Source organism: Anser brachyrhynchus (assembly GCF_964034855.1).
Source record: "Anser brachyrhynchus genome assembly, chromosome: 7".
Classification (NCBI taxonomy): Eukaryota; Metazoa; Chordata; class Aves; order Anseriformes; family Anatidae; genus Anser; species Anser brachyrhynchus.
Genome location: NC_137701.1, coordinates 15669640 through 15687904, shown reverse-complemented (window position 1 = coordinate 15687904; position 18265 = coordinate 15669640). Strand labels below are relative to the sequence as shown.

Here is an 18265-nt window from a genome sequence, read left to right as displayed (position 1 = left end):
ATCTTACCTGGGCAGCCAAACAATGAGACCGCACTGCTTGTTGAGGTTCAGGAAGGGTCTCTTTTGATGTCCCCTTTACCCAGACAGGAGATATGTCAGCCTGTTTGAGAAACAGAAATAGTGAGTTTCTGGCGGCATCTGCCTGGGCATTCACACGTATACTTGTCTGCATCAAAGGCAATGGCATATGCACACACACACCGATATTCTACTTTCATTTTCATCTGCTTTTTTACATGAACAATTTTTCTCCTTGCCATTTTCAACTATCAGATTCCTATCTGATGCAGAAAAACATGCAACAAAGTCTCTCATCTGGCTATTCTATGATTTGGCAGAGTGGTCCATCACTTTAGCATTAGAGATCTTCCTGTGAAAAAGGAAACAACTATGCAAATCTGAAGTTGCTACTCAGTCAGGCCTTGAGATCTATAGGGAAAATCAATTCATGCTGTTTTCCACATCAAATTTTTCCTTACCAAATTAGAAAAATTATAATCAAGGGCCCCCAAGCTATTCAACAGCAGACCTGCTTCTATTCTTCCTAACTTCTGAACTTTGCTGAAGAAACACTTGGGACTAATTTCTAGTTTTTCAGTAACAAACACCTCCATTGTCCAGGTAACTCCTAGCTTGTTTAATACAACTTCTGTCTTCTGACTTTAAGCTCTGCAGCTCCAAAGAGCATCAGAATTTATGTAAGGAACTGAGGTGAGATTTGGAGGCAATAGTCTCTGAAGGTGAGGCCATAAGTCTGGCTTCTTCCTTTTGCTAGAGAAAAACTATTGCTGGGGAGAGAGCTCTGAAAAAAAAAAAAAGAAAAGAAAAAAAAAAAGGTTTCAGTCCTCCCCATGATGGGAACAGTCTGAACCATGACTAGAGTTGTGCCTCTAAAAGGAGAGGCATAAATAGGAATCAGATGATGTAGCCAGGAGTTATGTCATGAAATCCAAACCAAAGAAGGTTGGTGTATAGCAGATGGTTTTATGCGTTACTAAAACCAATTTACTTTTGACATTTGTAAACTTCATGCTTGCTTGAACTCATAAATGGTACTTTGAGCTAGTTTCTCTCGCTGTGGAGCCTCTACATTCCCTGGGAGCGTAATGTCATTTTGAGTGCAGGCTTATGGATGGAGAAGAAAGGTGTGGGGAAGAGGTGAAACTCAGAAAACTTTGGAGCTGCAGAGAAAGAGGAAAGAATCACAAATACAGGGCACCATACTGTTGATACTGCAAATTCCTGAGCACTTGTGCATGATTATTCCTGTACTTCTACATACAGATATTTAGCACTTAAGAGACTTTGTTATCATTTTGTGTGAATGTTTTCTGTGACTGATAAAAGAACAGTCTTATTTAAGGCACTTTTACATCGTGTATCAAAGAAGAATGTTGAGGAACTGTGGCATGTTTGAACAAATTAACAGCTACTGATACAAGATCTCAGTAAGTCGAGGCAGGAGAGTTGTAAAAGTTGCCCCTGAAATTAGTTTAGAAATTCCTGTTGTTTGCTAGAAGGATACAGCAAGGAAGAGTTCAGATAGGGGACAAAACTCTGTCTAGAATCATTAATAATTCCTTTTGATGTGACCTGGCAGATATTTCCATGAAATAGAAGATTATTAACTATTCAAAATGTCACTTTTCTACTTTTCTTTCCTTTTTCTTTTAACTTCTAAAATGGAGTTTTCTTTCAATTTCCAAAGTCAGCTGCCTTAACCACATTCATGGTTTTATATCTTAATGAACGTTTTTTAGTGGTTATGAAGTTACAGTTGAACTAAAAGTTCTCAGTTTCTTCACTGACAGTTTTTCTCCTTCATTCTCCTCTGGCTGTTGTTTTGAAAAAAAGTAGTTCTTTAATCTGCTCAGTTTGATCTGCTTCATTTTCTGCTCTGAGGTGGAACATTTCTACACAACACCACATCTGTTCTGTTCAAACATCCACATGATACAAATGAGGTTCCTGAACATTTTAAGTTACTTTAACTCACAGGAGCATCAACAGGCAAACTGCTGGCAGCACAAGTGGTAAGACACAGACATCTTTCAATATAAGTATATTACAAATTGAAAACAAGTATATGCGATTGCAGTAAAAATTAGGATTAAAAAATATGGATGAATTATGTTACAGTATAATATTTATTGGCATGCAGTTTTCTTGCAAACATGCTATGTAGTACTTCTTTATTTGCAATAAAATTGATAATAAGAAAGCATATCTTATTTATTAATGATGAAGTAATTGACTGTTCAAAATGAAAAGTAGCATACTGATGGTTCTTTATTTTCATTACAAACTCTCTACACAGAGAGCAGCCATTAGAGTCATCTTTGGTATCACAGACAGCAACTGGGCAGCTGCAATTGCACAGAGCTGTCCTGCCAGAGTGAGGGAAAACCATGGCAGAAACCTGAAACCATATATCAAACAACCAGACAGTCGTGACTTTGATTAAAAAAACAAAAACATTTTGATTTCTTTATTGGATGCCTTCTGGATTAGTTTGTTAGTTTTTTGTTGTTGTTGTTGTTTTTGTTTTGTTTTGTTTTCAACAGTAGGCAAGCACTTGCTTTTAAGGAAAACATAATTTCTCACATAATTAATTACATGATTCCAGTAGGTGGAACTTTGAGAAGAACACCTCCTGTAACAGGTTATGTGATACAACGGGGAGAGCTTGAATTACCGGGTAACATCTGGTTGGACCATGTTGTGCTGTGGGTGGGGTTTATCAGCATTCATGCTCTGCCCTGTGATGCAGCAGCTTGTGTTGAAAGCTGAAGCAAGGAGCAGGATGCCTTGTTCTTCCTAGCCAGGATCAGTGCCCAGGATGTGGGTTTTCTGTTAGAACTGGACATTAATGTTTGGGCTGAGAGCTCTTGAAAGAAAGGAATGCTGTTTGCATGTAATACACAGGATTGCTCTTTTTATGTAAATAAAAATAGTTACACCTAGCAAATACTCCAGGCTTCTTTCAAAGTACGAACTGAGAGGGCTGACTCCAAAGACTTCTACAACTCAGTACACACAGGAAGTAAATGAATCCTGCTCTACATGAAATGGGTTACTATTAACTCACTACTTGTTAGGCAGCTCTTAGTCTTGCTTTTAGAGCTTCTCCTTGGGGATTTGCAGCTTCCTTGAACCAGCAATGAAAGGGGCCAGCAGAAGTGCTCACTTTCGCACAGTCTCTTTCCAAAGTTTGAGGGGATTGGCATGTACTGACTTCCATAGTACTTTGAGATGGGCACTTGCGTCATCATGAACTGTAAGAAATATCTCAATCTCCTTCTTTTCTGTGAAAATTCTCCTTGTTCTCTGTTGGCCTTCAGTCACACTGCAGAGCCACACTGCTCTTCATCTTTGGGGAAAGCTGAGCTGTTTGAAGTTCTGTAGGAGCTCTGATAAGACTTCTTTTCTTATATTTTCAGAGTCTGTATTCTTACGTGCTAGATGAAGTCTCTAGTTCCTGCTATTGTCATCTTTTTACTTAATTTGAACCCAAACAAATAGAACAAATAGGTGACTAAAAATAGGCCCTCTCTTTGCCTATGCTAGAAACTGTGTCAGGCTGTACTACGGAAACACAAAACCTGCTGTAATTTATTTGTATCATACAGATTAAAAACTTAGACGCAATCAACTGGTCAAAAATTGTAGAAATAATTGGAGAGGGGAACAAGAACTAAAAATAACCCACATTTGAAACTGTTATAAATTGTGGTATGTTAGCAGCACTTAATCAAGATCAGAAAGCAAAACAGTTCATTTCTCTGTAAGTTATTAAATCCTTCTGGTAAGTGACACTCTGGAAACATTCAATAGCTTCATAACTGGCTGACTTAATGTTTTACATGCAGGAAAGATGGCTAGAACAGCAGTAATCAGCAGAATAAGTTGGTTTCATAGTTGAGCTTTGGTGAGGTGTTACATCGTGTGGGTAGCATTTATAAGAGCTCTCTCACTTTTAATTCAGTAGCAAAGATGACTGTCTGCTTCACAAATTAATAATATTTTCCTTTCTCTTATAATACCAAGCTAATTCATTATATCATATTTTATTTTATGACTATTTACTTAGCCTGCTCTTTATTGTACTCTCTCACTGAGATAAAACATCTTTTAAGTTCTTCTCTCTACTCGTCTCTGCGCAATAATATAATGTAATTATACCAGTAGTTTCCAAACTCATGTTACCCCCTCCCATATGTGAACCACAGATGCATATCCTGTGTAAAGATTCTTCACATTAACGTCATCATTTATATTGTAACTTTCAGATTAACTTCCATTATTGTTTTTCATCTTTTTACTTTGTATTCTATGATTAAGAAAGACCAGGTTTCCATACCAGTTTTACTAAATATAGCAATTTCTCGGCTATCCCTGAGCACAAGCTACTAGTCGTTCTTTCATGGATGTGGACAAAGTCTCTTCACTCTCAGGTTTCAGAGGCCTCAGTCTGAAATGCACCTTAAGCATTTGCTCTATGGTTCCTGAAACTAGGACAGTCGTGATGCTAAGCATGGACATCTATTTCCTCTCTCCGCTTTCATTTTTCAATGGTGCATGCTCCATAGGACCAGATTGCTAGTGTCTTGTGCAATGAATATATGAAATAGTTAGGAGGACAAAGAAGGAGATGCAGGCTGTGTCTTATTCAGTGGGTGGATGACATGCAGAGGAGGGTAACAACCTGCATGGCACCTGAACAAAAGCCAGGCTTCAAGAGGAAGAGCCTAGAGGAAGCGAGAGGAAGTTAGCCTGTGTACACATGTCATAAATGTCATCTTTAAATGCAGTGCCTTTTTATATGGTTCTTCCCCAAAAATGCCAGTTTAGGTGTGACAACATAGATGTTGTTGGTGTTATTTTCCAACATGCAGAACAGGAAACACTCAGCACCCACGTCTGCTCCAGACAGATGAAGTATTTCAACTGAATACCCTTTTCCACTGATAAGCAGCTCACATAAAACATTTTGCCTATGGTGACTTTGGTAAATTCGTGTGTATAGAAAAAATCTGGGGAAAAAGAATGTATGTTTGTATTTCAAAATGAAATACTTTGACTTCTTTGAAATGATGCTTCACTTTAAAATTTACATTAACCATGTTGAATTTCTAACAAGAAAAATGTTTGTCAGACATAGAACTATCTTTCTCTCAGATAAGATAAAACTTAAGATAAAAGATAAAACTATCTTTTTTCTTTTTTCCTAGTTTGTCAAAAAATCACATTCTTTTCAGATTGGACAGTGAATTTAGAACCAGTTATTCTCATAAGTCTAGTTTTTGCAAAAGAACGGAAATTATGTATCTGAGTGAGAAATCTTCAAAGAACAAATAATAATACCACAAAATGGAGATGAGGCCAAATGTAGCAAAAGCTATTGTGTTGATCCTCCTTTCTTACCTTACAATAAAGCCAAAAGCAATTTGAGTTAATTATGACATTTTAGAGGGTAATGAGGGTACAATTCTTTTTCAATAATTGGTCAACCTTTTTTCTTTTCATGCTATTAGATAGCTGCCATTATGTGATTCCAAATTCAATTCATTATTAGGATGAACAGAACTTTTGAAACTTCCAGCTGGACCCAACTGGATCTTTCCAACTTCCATTTCACTTATTTTTTTTCTTTATTCTATGAATTTAATTTTCTGGGAGGCCAGTGTATGGATTAAAAGCATTGACACTTATAGCTAACTAGTCAGATTACAAGCTTGTTCATGTGGCTTGTGAATAAATCACAAAATCTTACTCATCATACAATAGTAGCATCTGTGTAGGGTAAAGTTTTGCAAAATGTTTCAGTGTTGTAAAAAACTGTCCCTGAATCAGAGCTGGAAGAGCAGAAGCTGGAAATAGTTTGTTGTATGTGAAGCAGGTGGTGTGGGAAAGTAGAATTAGAACTTAAATTTACTAAATATATACAATAAAATATATGAATATAGTAATATGCATCTGAAATACACGTACCTATATGTTGAGCATACCCAAAGGCTTCCCATGCTACCTCAACCCGCACTTCATTTAAAAAAGTGAAAAAAGTCACTTATTCATCAATACATTGTCTTCCATCTGTTCCAAAATAAAACTTATAAATTGGCTGAAAAATGAAGTGTTGCTAGTTTCTGTCTAGTTGCTAGAAAATAGTTTCATGTTTTGCTGAAATGCTGTTTTCAATTCTTTCAACATGAAACTGATGCTCTGATGATATTTGATCAGTAGATACCATGGCATTTTTGTAATTGTGAAGTGTTTAAAGAGAATACTCCAGCAAAATCTCAAATCCTGTCATTTTACAAGTCATTCAGAGTTCTCTTTAGTTCCTGCCCTCATTTGTTCACTTGGATATGCATGAGTAAGTGGCTGCCACTTTCCAGTGGTGGGTGAGTTGGTCCTATTAGTCACCTTCACATAATTAGAGTTGGCCAGAAACTTCATACAGAGAATGATCGTTTGTTTTAACAAGTGTGTGTGTTTATGTATAGATGCGTGCATGTGCAGCAACTAAACCTTTTTTGACAAAACTTTCCGAGTCAAAGTTAGATCTTCTGCTCAGTGCCAGACACAGGAATGCAAAGGGCCTGAAGGTTGTGGTACTCATCTGGGAAGTGAGACACACAGGCTGCTGCTCCTTTGCCTTATCCCACATCAAAGGCAGGGATGTGCTCAGACCACTGACTAGCCCAGGAGAGTGCTCACTCCCTCTGCACTTTCAGCAGAAGACTGTCATGGCTGGCAAGCTTTCCTGATTTTTACTGCAAAACTCTGAATGGTTGCAATTTTGCCCTGATACATAATGGGAAATTCTTATCTTAAAACTTAGCAAGTATAATAGCAAACATCGCAACAATTTATTTGTTTAAATCTATTCAAGATTGTTAAAAGTATATGTTATTGACAACACTGCCCTGTTAGAACATGGAACACAAGCAGATTTAGTGATGAGTACTGTGAATCTGTATCTTGCAACAGAACTAAGAATCGCTGTTTTCAACAATTTTGAGACACTTAGAAGTCCTTTGCACAGCAGATTTTAATGACAGCAGAAACCAGTAACCCTTGCTCTTTCTAATGCAAGAAAGATCTCTGGTCTGAAAAACTCATATTACCAATTTATGTGCTAATACCTAACAAGGTTTGAGTTTTATTTGTGCTGGTAATACTATGTTTAATTTTTCTTTTCTCTTTCCAAGTCACACACATACTTAAGTCAGGCATCTTATTTGTACAGTTTGTAGGTATCAGCATGAGATGGTGTAGCTCATCTTTTTAAAACTGTTTCTTCTTTCCATGGACGCAAAATAAATCAGCCACTGTTAGCCTGCTGGCTGTGGGAACACCAAAAGACGTTCCGTTCTGTGGTAGGACAACACATCAGCAGTTCTCTTGAATGCATTTTATATGAGATAATATTCTTATTTGCAATAATAAGGACAGTACATTATAAATGAGTACTAATCAAATGGTACTTGTTTTACAGTATCTGCAGGCCTGATTCAAGACCAGACATAGCAGGCAGAAGCGAAGATAGGAATGATCTGAAAAGACACTGCAGCAGTTAAGCAGATGGTGATTTCCACCTCCAAATTCCTAGGTGTTAAGCAGATAGCCTTTCCCCTTTGTTGTTTCTGTTGGAAAGGCTGAGTCAGGATGAAACCTAAAACTTATACAGACACATCACAATGTACGAATGCCAAAATTCAGATGCCTGGAACAAAGGCATTGAGAATCATGGGACGGCTGAGGTGGGAAGGCACCTCTGGAAATTGCCTAGTCCAAGGCCCCTGCTCAAAGCAGGGTCAGCTGGAGCAGGCTGCTCAGGGCCATGGCTGGCTGGGTTTTGAACATCTCCACAACCTCTCTGGGCAACCTGATCCAGTGTTTGACTACCCCCAGTAGAACTGTTTTTACATTTAAATGGAATTTTTTGGACTGCTTCTTGTCCTGTCACTGGGCACCAAGAGTCTAGCTCCGTCCTCTTTATCACTACCCTGAATATTTATACACACCAATAAGATGCCCCCTGAGCCTTCCCTTCTTCAGGTTAAACAGTCCCAGTCTCTGTGAAATCAGGAATGGCCTATGCTTGACATATATGTGAAACTACTAATGAAAATAATGGACCGTGTTGGGTTTCCACAGCAGCATCTGCTCGAACTGCTGCAGTTTCACTGATATACTCTCTCCTTACTGGAACATCCGTAAATCAAATGTTTTTGTACTTGTATTCTCACTCCCTAGATTTGTATTTGGGAATTCATGACAATACTAGGATAACACTGCTGCAAATTGCTTTCCTTTAGAAAACTGTACATAAAAGTGTATACACATATATTTGCATAGGTGTAACTCGGATGTAACACAAACCAAATGACATATTGGGTGTGTAATTAAGCAGTTAACTTGTTAGAAGATAAGACATTTAACTCACTTGAAGCACACAGTCTGCAGGCTGCTCATGGAGCTCTTTTTTCAAAGCTGATTGCTTCCTCTGTCTGTACTGAGTACCTCCAACCGCTCCCACCGCTGGCTGTGTTGCAGGAGATGTGCTTTGCAGATGAGCTGGCTGCTCTGTAAGGGAAATGGCGGGTTGGTCAGAGAACTGGAGTTGTTGACCTACACAATCACCCAAAACCGTTACCTTTTTCCTGCAAAGCAGTAAGCCCACCTGAAAGGCACTGCAGTGCCATGAGCTTCAAATGATGTGGAGCACACTGCATTTTTCAGGCTTTGATGCCATTTAGCAAAACAAATTGCAATTTGCTATCCTAGTCAGCAACACTGAGAGCATAAGAACATAACTGAGCCCACAGCAGGTCAGACAAACGATGTACTCTTTCTACTATCCACTTCCCAACAGTGACCAAGAACTATGTCTGGGTAGAGAATAACAACATGGAAAGTATGTTATGAAATTTCCCCCAAATACTGTCCCAGCCTTCCCTCACCAGCAGCTTAGGAATGTCAAAGTTTGGTATCTGTATGTTTAACAACCTTGAGGGGTTTCTTTTACATGGATTCATCCTGCCACTTTTTAAAACCTTGTGAACTTGAGTCCAGGTAAGCAAAGATGATCAGCTGTTCTGATAGTTCTGATTCTGTTCTGATTTGTTCATTGTATTACGTAAGAAATGGAAGAACCTGAAAAACCTTAAATGGCCTTGAAATTGGCAGAAAAACCTAGATAGAAAAAGGTGCTATTTGAGGTAGTTTTCAAAGCTTTGGAAACAATGAAGTGTTTCTTTTCTTAGTGGAAAAATAGTTATGTTTCCATATCAACTAAAATGATTTGTAGCTGTATTATAAAAAAAGCATGTATGTAAAGCATATTAAAAAAATCACCACTTGCTCCTCAGTAAACCACTAACACTGCTCACCCTGTTATGAAAACATGACTAGAAGGAAAGATGCAAATGGACAACTTAATTTTTTCCCCTTCGGCTACTTTTTTTTTTTCTTCAAGCAAAAGAGGCACCCAAAACAGTCCATCACGCAAGCATTACAGAGTCCTCACTGATGTCAATAGCAAACATAGTGTAACCACAGCAACCCAAAGAGAAGTGGAGTCACTGGCTTTTTTTTTTTTTTTTTTGCTACTGCTTTGTTCTTACTTGTTCTTACTTAGCACAGAAGGAAAGAAACAAATGGCCCACAGAACTTAATGCCTGAATCAATATAATAGGAATTAATGACTTGGGAACTAAAGAATACCCTGTTTTGTGGATTGCAGGTACTGTATAAACCCTAACATAGAAAGTAATACATTTGTACACTTCTCATCGTACTGTGAATGCCAACAAAATGAGCAATGGTTACGTATTCCTGGGCCACAACAGGGGCACTCCCCCCCCAACATCAGGTGAAGAGATAAGTCTAAGAAAGACCTGGGCGAGCCAGTGAGTATATAATCACATCCAAGAACACCTTTGAAGAGGTACATGGCAGCACCTGCAGGGAAACTTTCATCAAAACGAGGATAGTCCAGCTAACAAGAACAACATCAGCTGTGATGCTGATCTCTTTGTCATTAACAGCTTCCCAACAGCCAGGTGATGCCCCTGCTGCTAGCGCAGCACAGCGCAGACCATACAAGCAGAAAGAATTCTAGCAAACAAACAGGGCAAGTAGTAGATTTTGAATTAAAGGGAGAGAGGATGTGCATGTGTGACTTTTCAGTGGTCACCTGAAGCAACGGGATGAGTAGCTGATCTATAAACTGATCTATGAAAAGAAAATTGAAATTTTCACACTATTTTTTCCAGGGCTATCTGAAGAGCCATAGCTCCCTCCTTGGCCTAGCTGCAAACCAAGGCAGCTCCCAGCCAGTAGGAGGTTCCAGAGGAATTAAGTTTAGGCTCGGGAACAGTGCTATGAATAGCCCCAGACAATAATGTAACACTAATGCTTGACAGTAATATCAACACAGCAAGAATAGAGAAACACCAACTTTCACCTGTTCTGATAGTCATCTAAACAATTCACGAGAGTGTGAGCCTAAGGGCAGCTGTTCCAGATGAGAACAAAAATACAGCAAGTCAAGTATCTTGTCTCTCAGGTAAGTGTCTCGAAGCAGATACTTAGAGACGAATGTAAGAACAGGCAAAACACATGGTAATGCTATCCTGAAAGACTCACAACCAAAACAAATTTGCAGGTCAAGCACTTTTCTTGGGTTTTTATGTCTTTGTAACTCAGCTGACCAAGGACACAGGAAATACAGGATTCTGTAGTATCCATATGAACAATATGGACACTCCTATTCTCCCTGCTTGACCTCTCCTTGGATTTGGGTCTGTTTTGCTGTGGCTCAGTCAGAACTGCATGAGGCTACAGACCCAAAACAGAGGAAGCACTTTGGCTAGGACAACAAAAGCCCCCCTGAGCACACTTTCACTTTTAATGACCACTAACCACTGAGCTGAGATCAAAGAGACCACGAGTGAAAAGCCTGTTTCTTAAAGTTTGCCAGCAGACCGTCATGAGCAAGCAGGAGCTGCACATTTCTATACGACATGTTTGCAACTCCCTGGGCCAACTTAAGAGTAATAGCAACAGGAGCTGAGAATAGCTTAGGCTGAGCAGAGCTCAATGACGACTTACCCTGAGAGCCCAGGTAGCCCACCCTGAACTGTATAAAGTGTCCACTAGAGCCAAACACAGAAGGACAGCCGACCAAGATAGGAGCTGAGCAGCTGCAGAGCTCATAGCTTTTGCTGTGAGCACTCTGTCTTGGCCCTACGAACCTTTGCAATGTGCACACACACCAGTTTTTTTCTTTTTGCACTCTCAGGGTGAAATTCATGAGAATCAAGCTGATTTTGACATGGTAATATGTAGATGTGGAGGGCCATACAAATGAAGAAGAATGCCATTATCGTGAAGGTTCAGCGATGAAGAAGTTGTACAACTTACGAAGTAGTTATGCCTGTTTCCCAGGGGCATTCAGAGGTGCACGAAGGCTAGGAACTTCAGTTAAGAAATCTTGAGTTTTTACATGGCAAAGGCCAATTCACCAGAATATACTATGGTGATCTGTAATATCATCAATGTGGTTAAAGTGATGTTCTAAAGTAGTCATTTCAATCATTCATGTTCTCTAGAGAACACAGATATCTTGTTTCTATGTTTTGTTCACTGTTGTTCTAATTTTTACTTTTTTTTTTTTGTGTGTGTGGTGACAGCAACCAAGCTGGCTGTGAGAGGAGTACCTAGACCTGTTCCCTTAGTGAGCTCCCAAAGAACATCAAAGACTTTTAAGCACAGAAAAGACATACTTCACTGGATTAAAAGTAGCCTGAGACAAACAGCAAACACATCAGAAGGGCTTATGGACAACTCCACTCCTGTCATTCTTGCAGATAGGCTTTTGCTCCCAAGCTTAATGTTGGTTAACTCAGTGACTTTCTGAGTGGCAGCAAACTGAGTTCTGACTGATCCCTGGAGGAGTTCCTTCAGTCTCTTCAGGAGGCATAGCTGTCCTCCTTTTCTCTTCATAATAATGTCTCCAAGTCTTAATGAGACACACCGTTGCAGTTTGTTGCTGTGTTTCCCTGGTCTTTCACATCCAACTGACCCTTCAGCTGTCCCTTGGCCACAGCATACTCAGCTGCTCCCACAGGGCTGAAGCAGCCTTTGCACCCTCCAGGGGTTCCCAGCCAAGCCTCCCCTCCTGGAGGAGGGCAGTCCACAGCAGGCCAGAGGCAGCATCCATCACAACTGCTTCCAGAGAGGCTGCATCTCCCTTGGGCAGGGGCAGGGCAGCCCCCTGCCCACACCAGCTCTGCACGCCGCAGCACAAGTGTTCTGCTCGTGCTGCAGACTCTGCGTAAGCCATGAAACTGGAGGAGAAGACGATGCCTTTGGTCACTGGACGCTTTGTGCGGCTGCACAAAACTGTTTCTGGCCAGGATCCAGAATTCAGGGTTGCTGTAACAGGATTTATTTTGCTATCAATATTTTTTGTAACCTCGAGGTTATAAAAGATGCTAGTATCAATGGCAGAGGAAGGTATTAGCAAAATTTTCTTCCTTGTTCTCTTGAGGATAGAACAAACTGTGAGAATTTCATCCTCTTTTCCAGTTTAACATGTACAAGCCAGTACCACACACTTCCTTTAACATCTTTTGTGTGACAGACATTTCCAGACCCTGTATGGTCATATAAGCTGTGCTGAGCGTGATTAAGCGTATGTTTTATCAAGTAACAGCTCTGATTTCAGCATGTTCATCAATAAAACTAGACTCGGTAAATTGTTACTGATCGTGCAGCAAGGAGGAACCTTTCCTCCTGAAGCCTCCCTGCTCTGGATGTGGGCAATCCCGATTTACTAACCAGGCAATGTGAGCTTTGGCTGGAACCAGCAGTCCTCACCCACCCCCTGGGGGGGCCCGTTAACACCCAGAACGAGACATGGCGACATGACGGAAAAAGTGATTTTTTTTTCAGACTCCTTTGTCTCCTGGCCTTTCCTGGCCTGCTGGAAGGACTGACTGTTTTCACGGCTTGTTCTTTCTCATCAAATTAGCGGGCGCAGCCTGACAATTGCCAAGTGCCCACTCAGAAGACAGAACCTCCCCCTCTGCCGTGACACCGAAAACACGGAGCCCTGCCCTGGCCTGCACCCCCGGGTCACTGAAACACGGCACTGGCCTCGTCCATGCAGGTGTCAGAAACCTTAAAAATGAGAAAACCCCAAATCTTTCCAAACTAACGCTGTGCGTCCGCGGGCGGCCCCCTGAGGCGCGGTGCCGGGAGCAGCCGGGCCGCGGCTCCCCTCAGGCGGCGGGGCCGGGCCGGGCCGGGCCGTGTCGCAGCGCGGTGCGGCGGCGCCCCCGTGCGGCCCCCGTGGCGGCGGGGCGGGCAGCGGACAGCGGCCGTCGGAGGGTTTTCAGCCCGGGCTGCCTCGGGGGCACGGGTTCATGGCGCACGGGGCCCTCTCGCACCCTTGTGCACGCCCTCGCAGCTCCCCTGTCTTGCAGCAGGGGCTTCGGCTCCTCCAGGAAGCCCAGGCCGCGCGGGAGGGGTTTTACAGTTCACACATAGCCCATGTCAGCTCTTGGAATCATCTACCAAACGGGACAAAACCCCTCCACTGGTCACTTGCCGAAAGTGTGACACAGGGCTGCAGTGGGTCCAGCTTTCCTTAGCTTTGTTCTGTCATCCGTAAGAGAAGTGCGGCCGGATCATGCCTTGAGTGTGGTGGAGCACAGTATCATTATTCTGTGCTTCTTTTAGCTTTTGCATGCATGGACAGAGCATTTTGTTCCCAGTACAGTAACCTCTGTGATTCTGAACATGACATACACAAAAAAAGAGGAAATTTAGTTACATGTTCAAGAAAGATGTCATTTCATTGATTTTATTCCTCCAAATCTGTCAAGGCCTGAGCTGTCTAAGTGTATCTTCAATTAACCACTAGTAGGAGCTGCAAACCAAAGCCTGGCTCAAAAACACTTGAAAAAAAACAAGAAGATTTTCAAAAGTGTTTAATGTGAGCTGGCAGCAGACAGCAGCATGGGTGTCCTAAGCCACTTCAGTGTTTCTGGAAGTCCAGGCCTGGGCTGTGCTGTTAGACCTGTCTTTGCAGTTTTCCACATGCCATTTCAGTTCTCTCTTATCTACAGGAATGCATCGCAGCTTCGGGGGCTGCTTCTGTAGGGGAAAGTTCCCCTCGTGTTATACTGTCAACTCAACGGTAGCGAAAGTTTACCTTTAAAACGCAATCACAACAATGCTGAGATAAAATCACACCACAAACCCCAACTACGACTACAGCCTGCGGCTCTTTCAATCCTAACTCCTCCAAAGCAGCTGACCAGACAACCACATAACAGGAGGCCCTACCTTACTGAGAGCTTTGAAACAGTTGGGGTGTGAAAATGCTAAAGAATGTGTTTAATTCATCACTGTCACACCTAGAAGAGAATTAAATTCAAATCCAACAGCAGAAAAACTTTCATGGTCATCCAGCTCAGTGTCGGGTAGGTGTCATAAAGTGCTCTACAAGTGGCAAGACAAAAACAGTCTGGGTCCCCAAGTATACATTTCTTTTGGATTTTGTATATTTACTGTCCACCCTGGGGAACCTCCCATCTGAACCCAGATGTAGGTAGCACTGGTCACAAAGCTCCAGACAGCTGCCCATTGGCCACAAAGAAACTGCAAAGGCTTCAGAAGGTGTTCTCCTCCCTCTGGCATACATGAACCCATGCTGCTTACAACCCTGCTGTTCTCCTAAATACCTCCTGCACATTTGGGCGTATGCCACTCAAAGATACCTGCTGCTCACAGTCCTCCTCCCAGCACACCTGGAAGGGCAGGAACACGGTGTTGGTTGTTACCAAGACAGGAAATCTTCCACAGCCATCCCGTAGGCCTGCAGTCCAGGCCATGGTCATATGTGTGCTGACCGTCACTGGGTCCATGCCTCCCTATGCTCAGTGATCCTGGAAAAGTGATTAGGTACCTCATTAGGTAGCTGTGTGCCAGTGGGCAGGAGGCCAGACACACAGAGCATCAGCTCTTGAGGTCGGCGGGAGAGAGGCCTTGAGGGCCTTGAGCCAGCCAGCACAAAACATGAGTCACAGGACCTGAAGTGGCATTTAGGCTGACTGCATTTGCCACTTAGGCTCCTATTGATTGAGTTTATTGCACGTGTGTCAGATCTGGGCTTAACTCCTTAACATACCCGTACAGGGAAGTGTCTGCCCTGCCGCTGAGCTGAGGTGAGACCCTGTAGCCTCCTCTGGCACACTGGTGGTCAGAACATTACAGCGTGCCCACAGGCCTGTGGGAGGCATCAGCCCCATACCAGCAGGGTTGGTGCAACACGAGTTGCATCTCCGGCTGAAATCTGTACACCATGAGTGACTGCGGCCTGTCTACACACTTAATAGCGAGTGATGCTGATGGGAAGGGGGATTTAAACCTATCACAGAACCTTAAAAATAGCACAGAGAAAGTCATTGTTCCCCTTCTCTATTCAAAGAACGGGAAAGGAAAGTGCAGGAGTGTGGAGGCTTTCTGCTCCAGCCCTGAGGAAATGACCCAGAGTCATGAAAATATAGGCCAGATATTGAAGCAAAGAATAAGAAGCAGCAGGAGACAACAGAATATAATTTGTGTGGATAGACTGTAACAGCCCCTGCAGAAAGAATCACAATGCATTTTATTGAGAGAATATTTTACATTGCTGTGGGCAACTGCTCATCATCCACAAGCAGAAGTGGAAAATTGCAAGTGAGACACAACAAGCTACTTCAATGTAAACACCACCACTATTTCATGGTGAATAAAGGGATACAACACACTAGCAGATTGCTAACATGGAAATTGTTTTGGGTGATAGTGATAAGAAGAGTAAGAGTTAAGTGATTAAACAGGTCAAAGAAAAATATACATTGTACTTCACAGGCAAAATCCTTGCTGTGAATCAGTCTCCTTTGGGAAGCAGCAGAAGTGGTGTTTTCTGAGTTGCTTGGAGCTAGAAAGGACAAGCACTGAAGATCACAGGGTAGAGAATATTGATGTACAGATCAAGGGATGGGCAAGCCCGTTTCTCTTTGGAACTGGGTATGCCACTGGCTGTAGTTTTAAAGGAATAAAAATGCCCATAAGGAATTTCCAGGTTGTTTACAGTCAAGGAGACGGCAAGTCTGTTGTGCGTTAACCCTGGCAGGCAGCTAAGCACCACACAGCTGCTCACTCACTGCCTCCTCTAGCAGGGTAGAGGAGGAGAATTGGAAGGGCAGAAGTTAGAAAAGTCCTGGGCCAAGATGAACACAGTTAAGACAGTTTAATAAGTAAAATAAAAAATAAAAGAAACAAAACAAAACCAAGGAGGGAAAAAAAGTGATGTGAAACACAATTGGTTACCACCAGCCAAACAATGCCCAGCCAGTTCCTGAGCAACAGCAGCCCTGGCAAACTTTTCACCCCCTTCAAGATTTTACTGCTGAGCACAATGTCATATGGTTTGGAATATCCCTTCGGTCAGCTGGGGTTAACTGTCCTGGTTGTGTCCCCTCCCAGCTTCTTGTGCACCCCAGCTTCCTCACTGGCAGGGTAGTTTCAGAAACAGAAAAGACCTTGACTCTGTATAAGTACTGTCCAGAAACAACAAAAACAGCAAAAACAGAGTTGTGTTATCTACACTGTTTTCATCGCAAATCCAAAGCATAGCATGATATGAGCTAATATGCAGAAAATTAACTCTATCCCAGACAAAACAAGTTGGAAGTGATGTATGAGAAAAAGGAGTTTATCACTGGGATAGTAGTTATGGGGGTAAGATATATAGAAAGAATGTGGCCTGGGGGCAGGAGGAGCCACGTTCCAGAAAGGACCTAGGACACATGCTGGAGAGCAGCCTCTGCTTGAGAGGAGGACAGAGAGGGGCATAGAGAGGGGCCATGGGCAGTCAGGTTAGAAGAAGAAAGAAGAGAGATCTGAGAGGAGCGTGTGGATGAAGGACAGTCAAAATCAAAATGAAGGAGGGAGAGAAATAAGTGACGATGGAAAAAGGAAACACGTGTTTGTGACTCAAAATAGCTACAGTTATAGGAAGCGTGTTGTGGAAACAGGCTGCTTGTCCCAGGTGGTTAACTGCAACCAACTGTAGTATTTGTAAGAAACACTTCTAGTTGCAGTCACAGTGTCTTTGTGAGGTGCAAAAGCATGACAGAGGAGGGAGGCAAAGACGGAAAGAGTAAAGAGGGTGAAAGGCAATGAAGGCGTCTGTTGGCGTGGGACTACAAGGTGAGCATCCCTCATGCTCAGCCCTGAGATAGACTTTGCGTCTCTCAGCTTGTGAACAAACACTGAGTGCCCCAGGCTCTGCTGGCTCATCATCAAATACACTCAACTATCTGAAGGAAAAAAAATAAATAAATAAAATTATCCTCATCAAACTTCATACTGCTGCCAAAAGTACTCCAAACTGTATCCTGGGCTGGATCCTTTTGAAACAATGGGAGTGGTTTGTTCTAGCAGTTCCAAAGTTATTGGGAAACAGAAAAGTAAAGGGGTAACTCCATATTTGAGGCTATAAGGACAGGAGAAAGAGGACAAACACAACCTATTTGCTGGGCAGTGGAACTTGCTCCAATTGTCATAGCTTATGTCAACCAAGCTACACTGGTAGCTACTCTCACTCCAGGAGGGAAACAGATGCGTAATCATCTTTTCTGCATCCGTGTAACTGATGAAGTCCCAGAGAAGGGAGGGAAGAAGTAAGATGCTCCTAAACAGCTATGCTGGTTAAAAAAAAAAAAATCTCCATCAAAAAGAGTTTCCTGGCAAAATGTTTACATTTTGAAGAAAGCCAACATGTTTTATGAACCCCAGCAATCCTGATTTGTTTTAAAGCTCATTTCTACATAAAACAGTTAAAACCTTGCTCAAATGCTTACATTCCCCTGCACCTTTACTGGCCTTCCCAGCCAGCAGTAGTCTTTGTAGAGACTTAGTCCTTGGTATGTCAGCAAGCTCTCCCAAAGGTGGCAGTGGGAGTACTTCACACGTGATCCTCTTCCTCCATTAATTTTGCATCAGCAGCAGCTCTTTTTACTATCAGTCTCTCTTGCTGCTTGTATCAGGCTTACTTAGGGAGCAATAAGGGTCCTGTCCCAGGAGAAGGCTCCTCTGTGTTTCAGCACTTCCCGTAAGTTGTTCTCAGGGATGGGAAAGGTGGTGCTACCTGGAACCTCAGTAGGTTGGAACCTGGGTCATAACTTCACTGGCAAAG

At 42.2% G+C, this 18265-nt stretch overlaps 1 protein-coding gene across 2 annotated transcripts in view; it reads right to left on the bottom strand.

Annotated features, from left to right (window-relative positions):
- Positions 1–18265, bottom strand: part of LOC308198300 (uncharacterized protein) — a 240330-nt gene that overhangs the window by 90691 nt on the left and 131374 nt on the right. For both annotated transcript variants that reach the window (XM_080600535.1, XM_080600534.1), the window contains exons 4-5: positions 8453–8592; positions 8–100 (exon numbers count right to left, since the gene is read on the bottom strand). In XM_080600535.1, coding sequence (XP_080456661.1) covers positions 8–100; positions 8453–8592 — 233 coding nt within the window. The remainder of the gene's footprint in view (positions 1–7; positions 101–8452; positions 8593–18265) is intronic.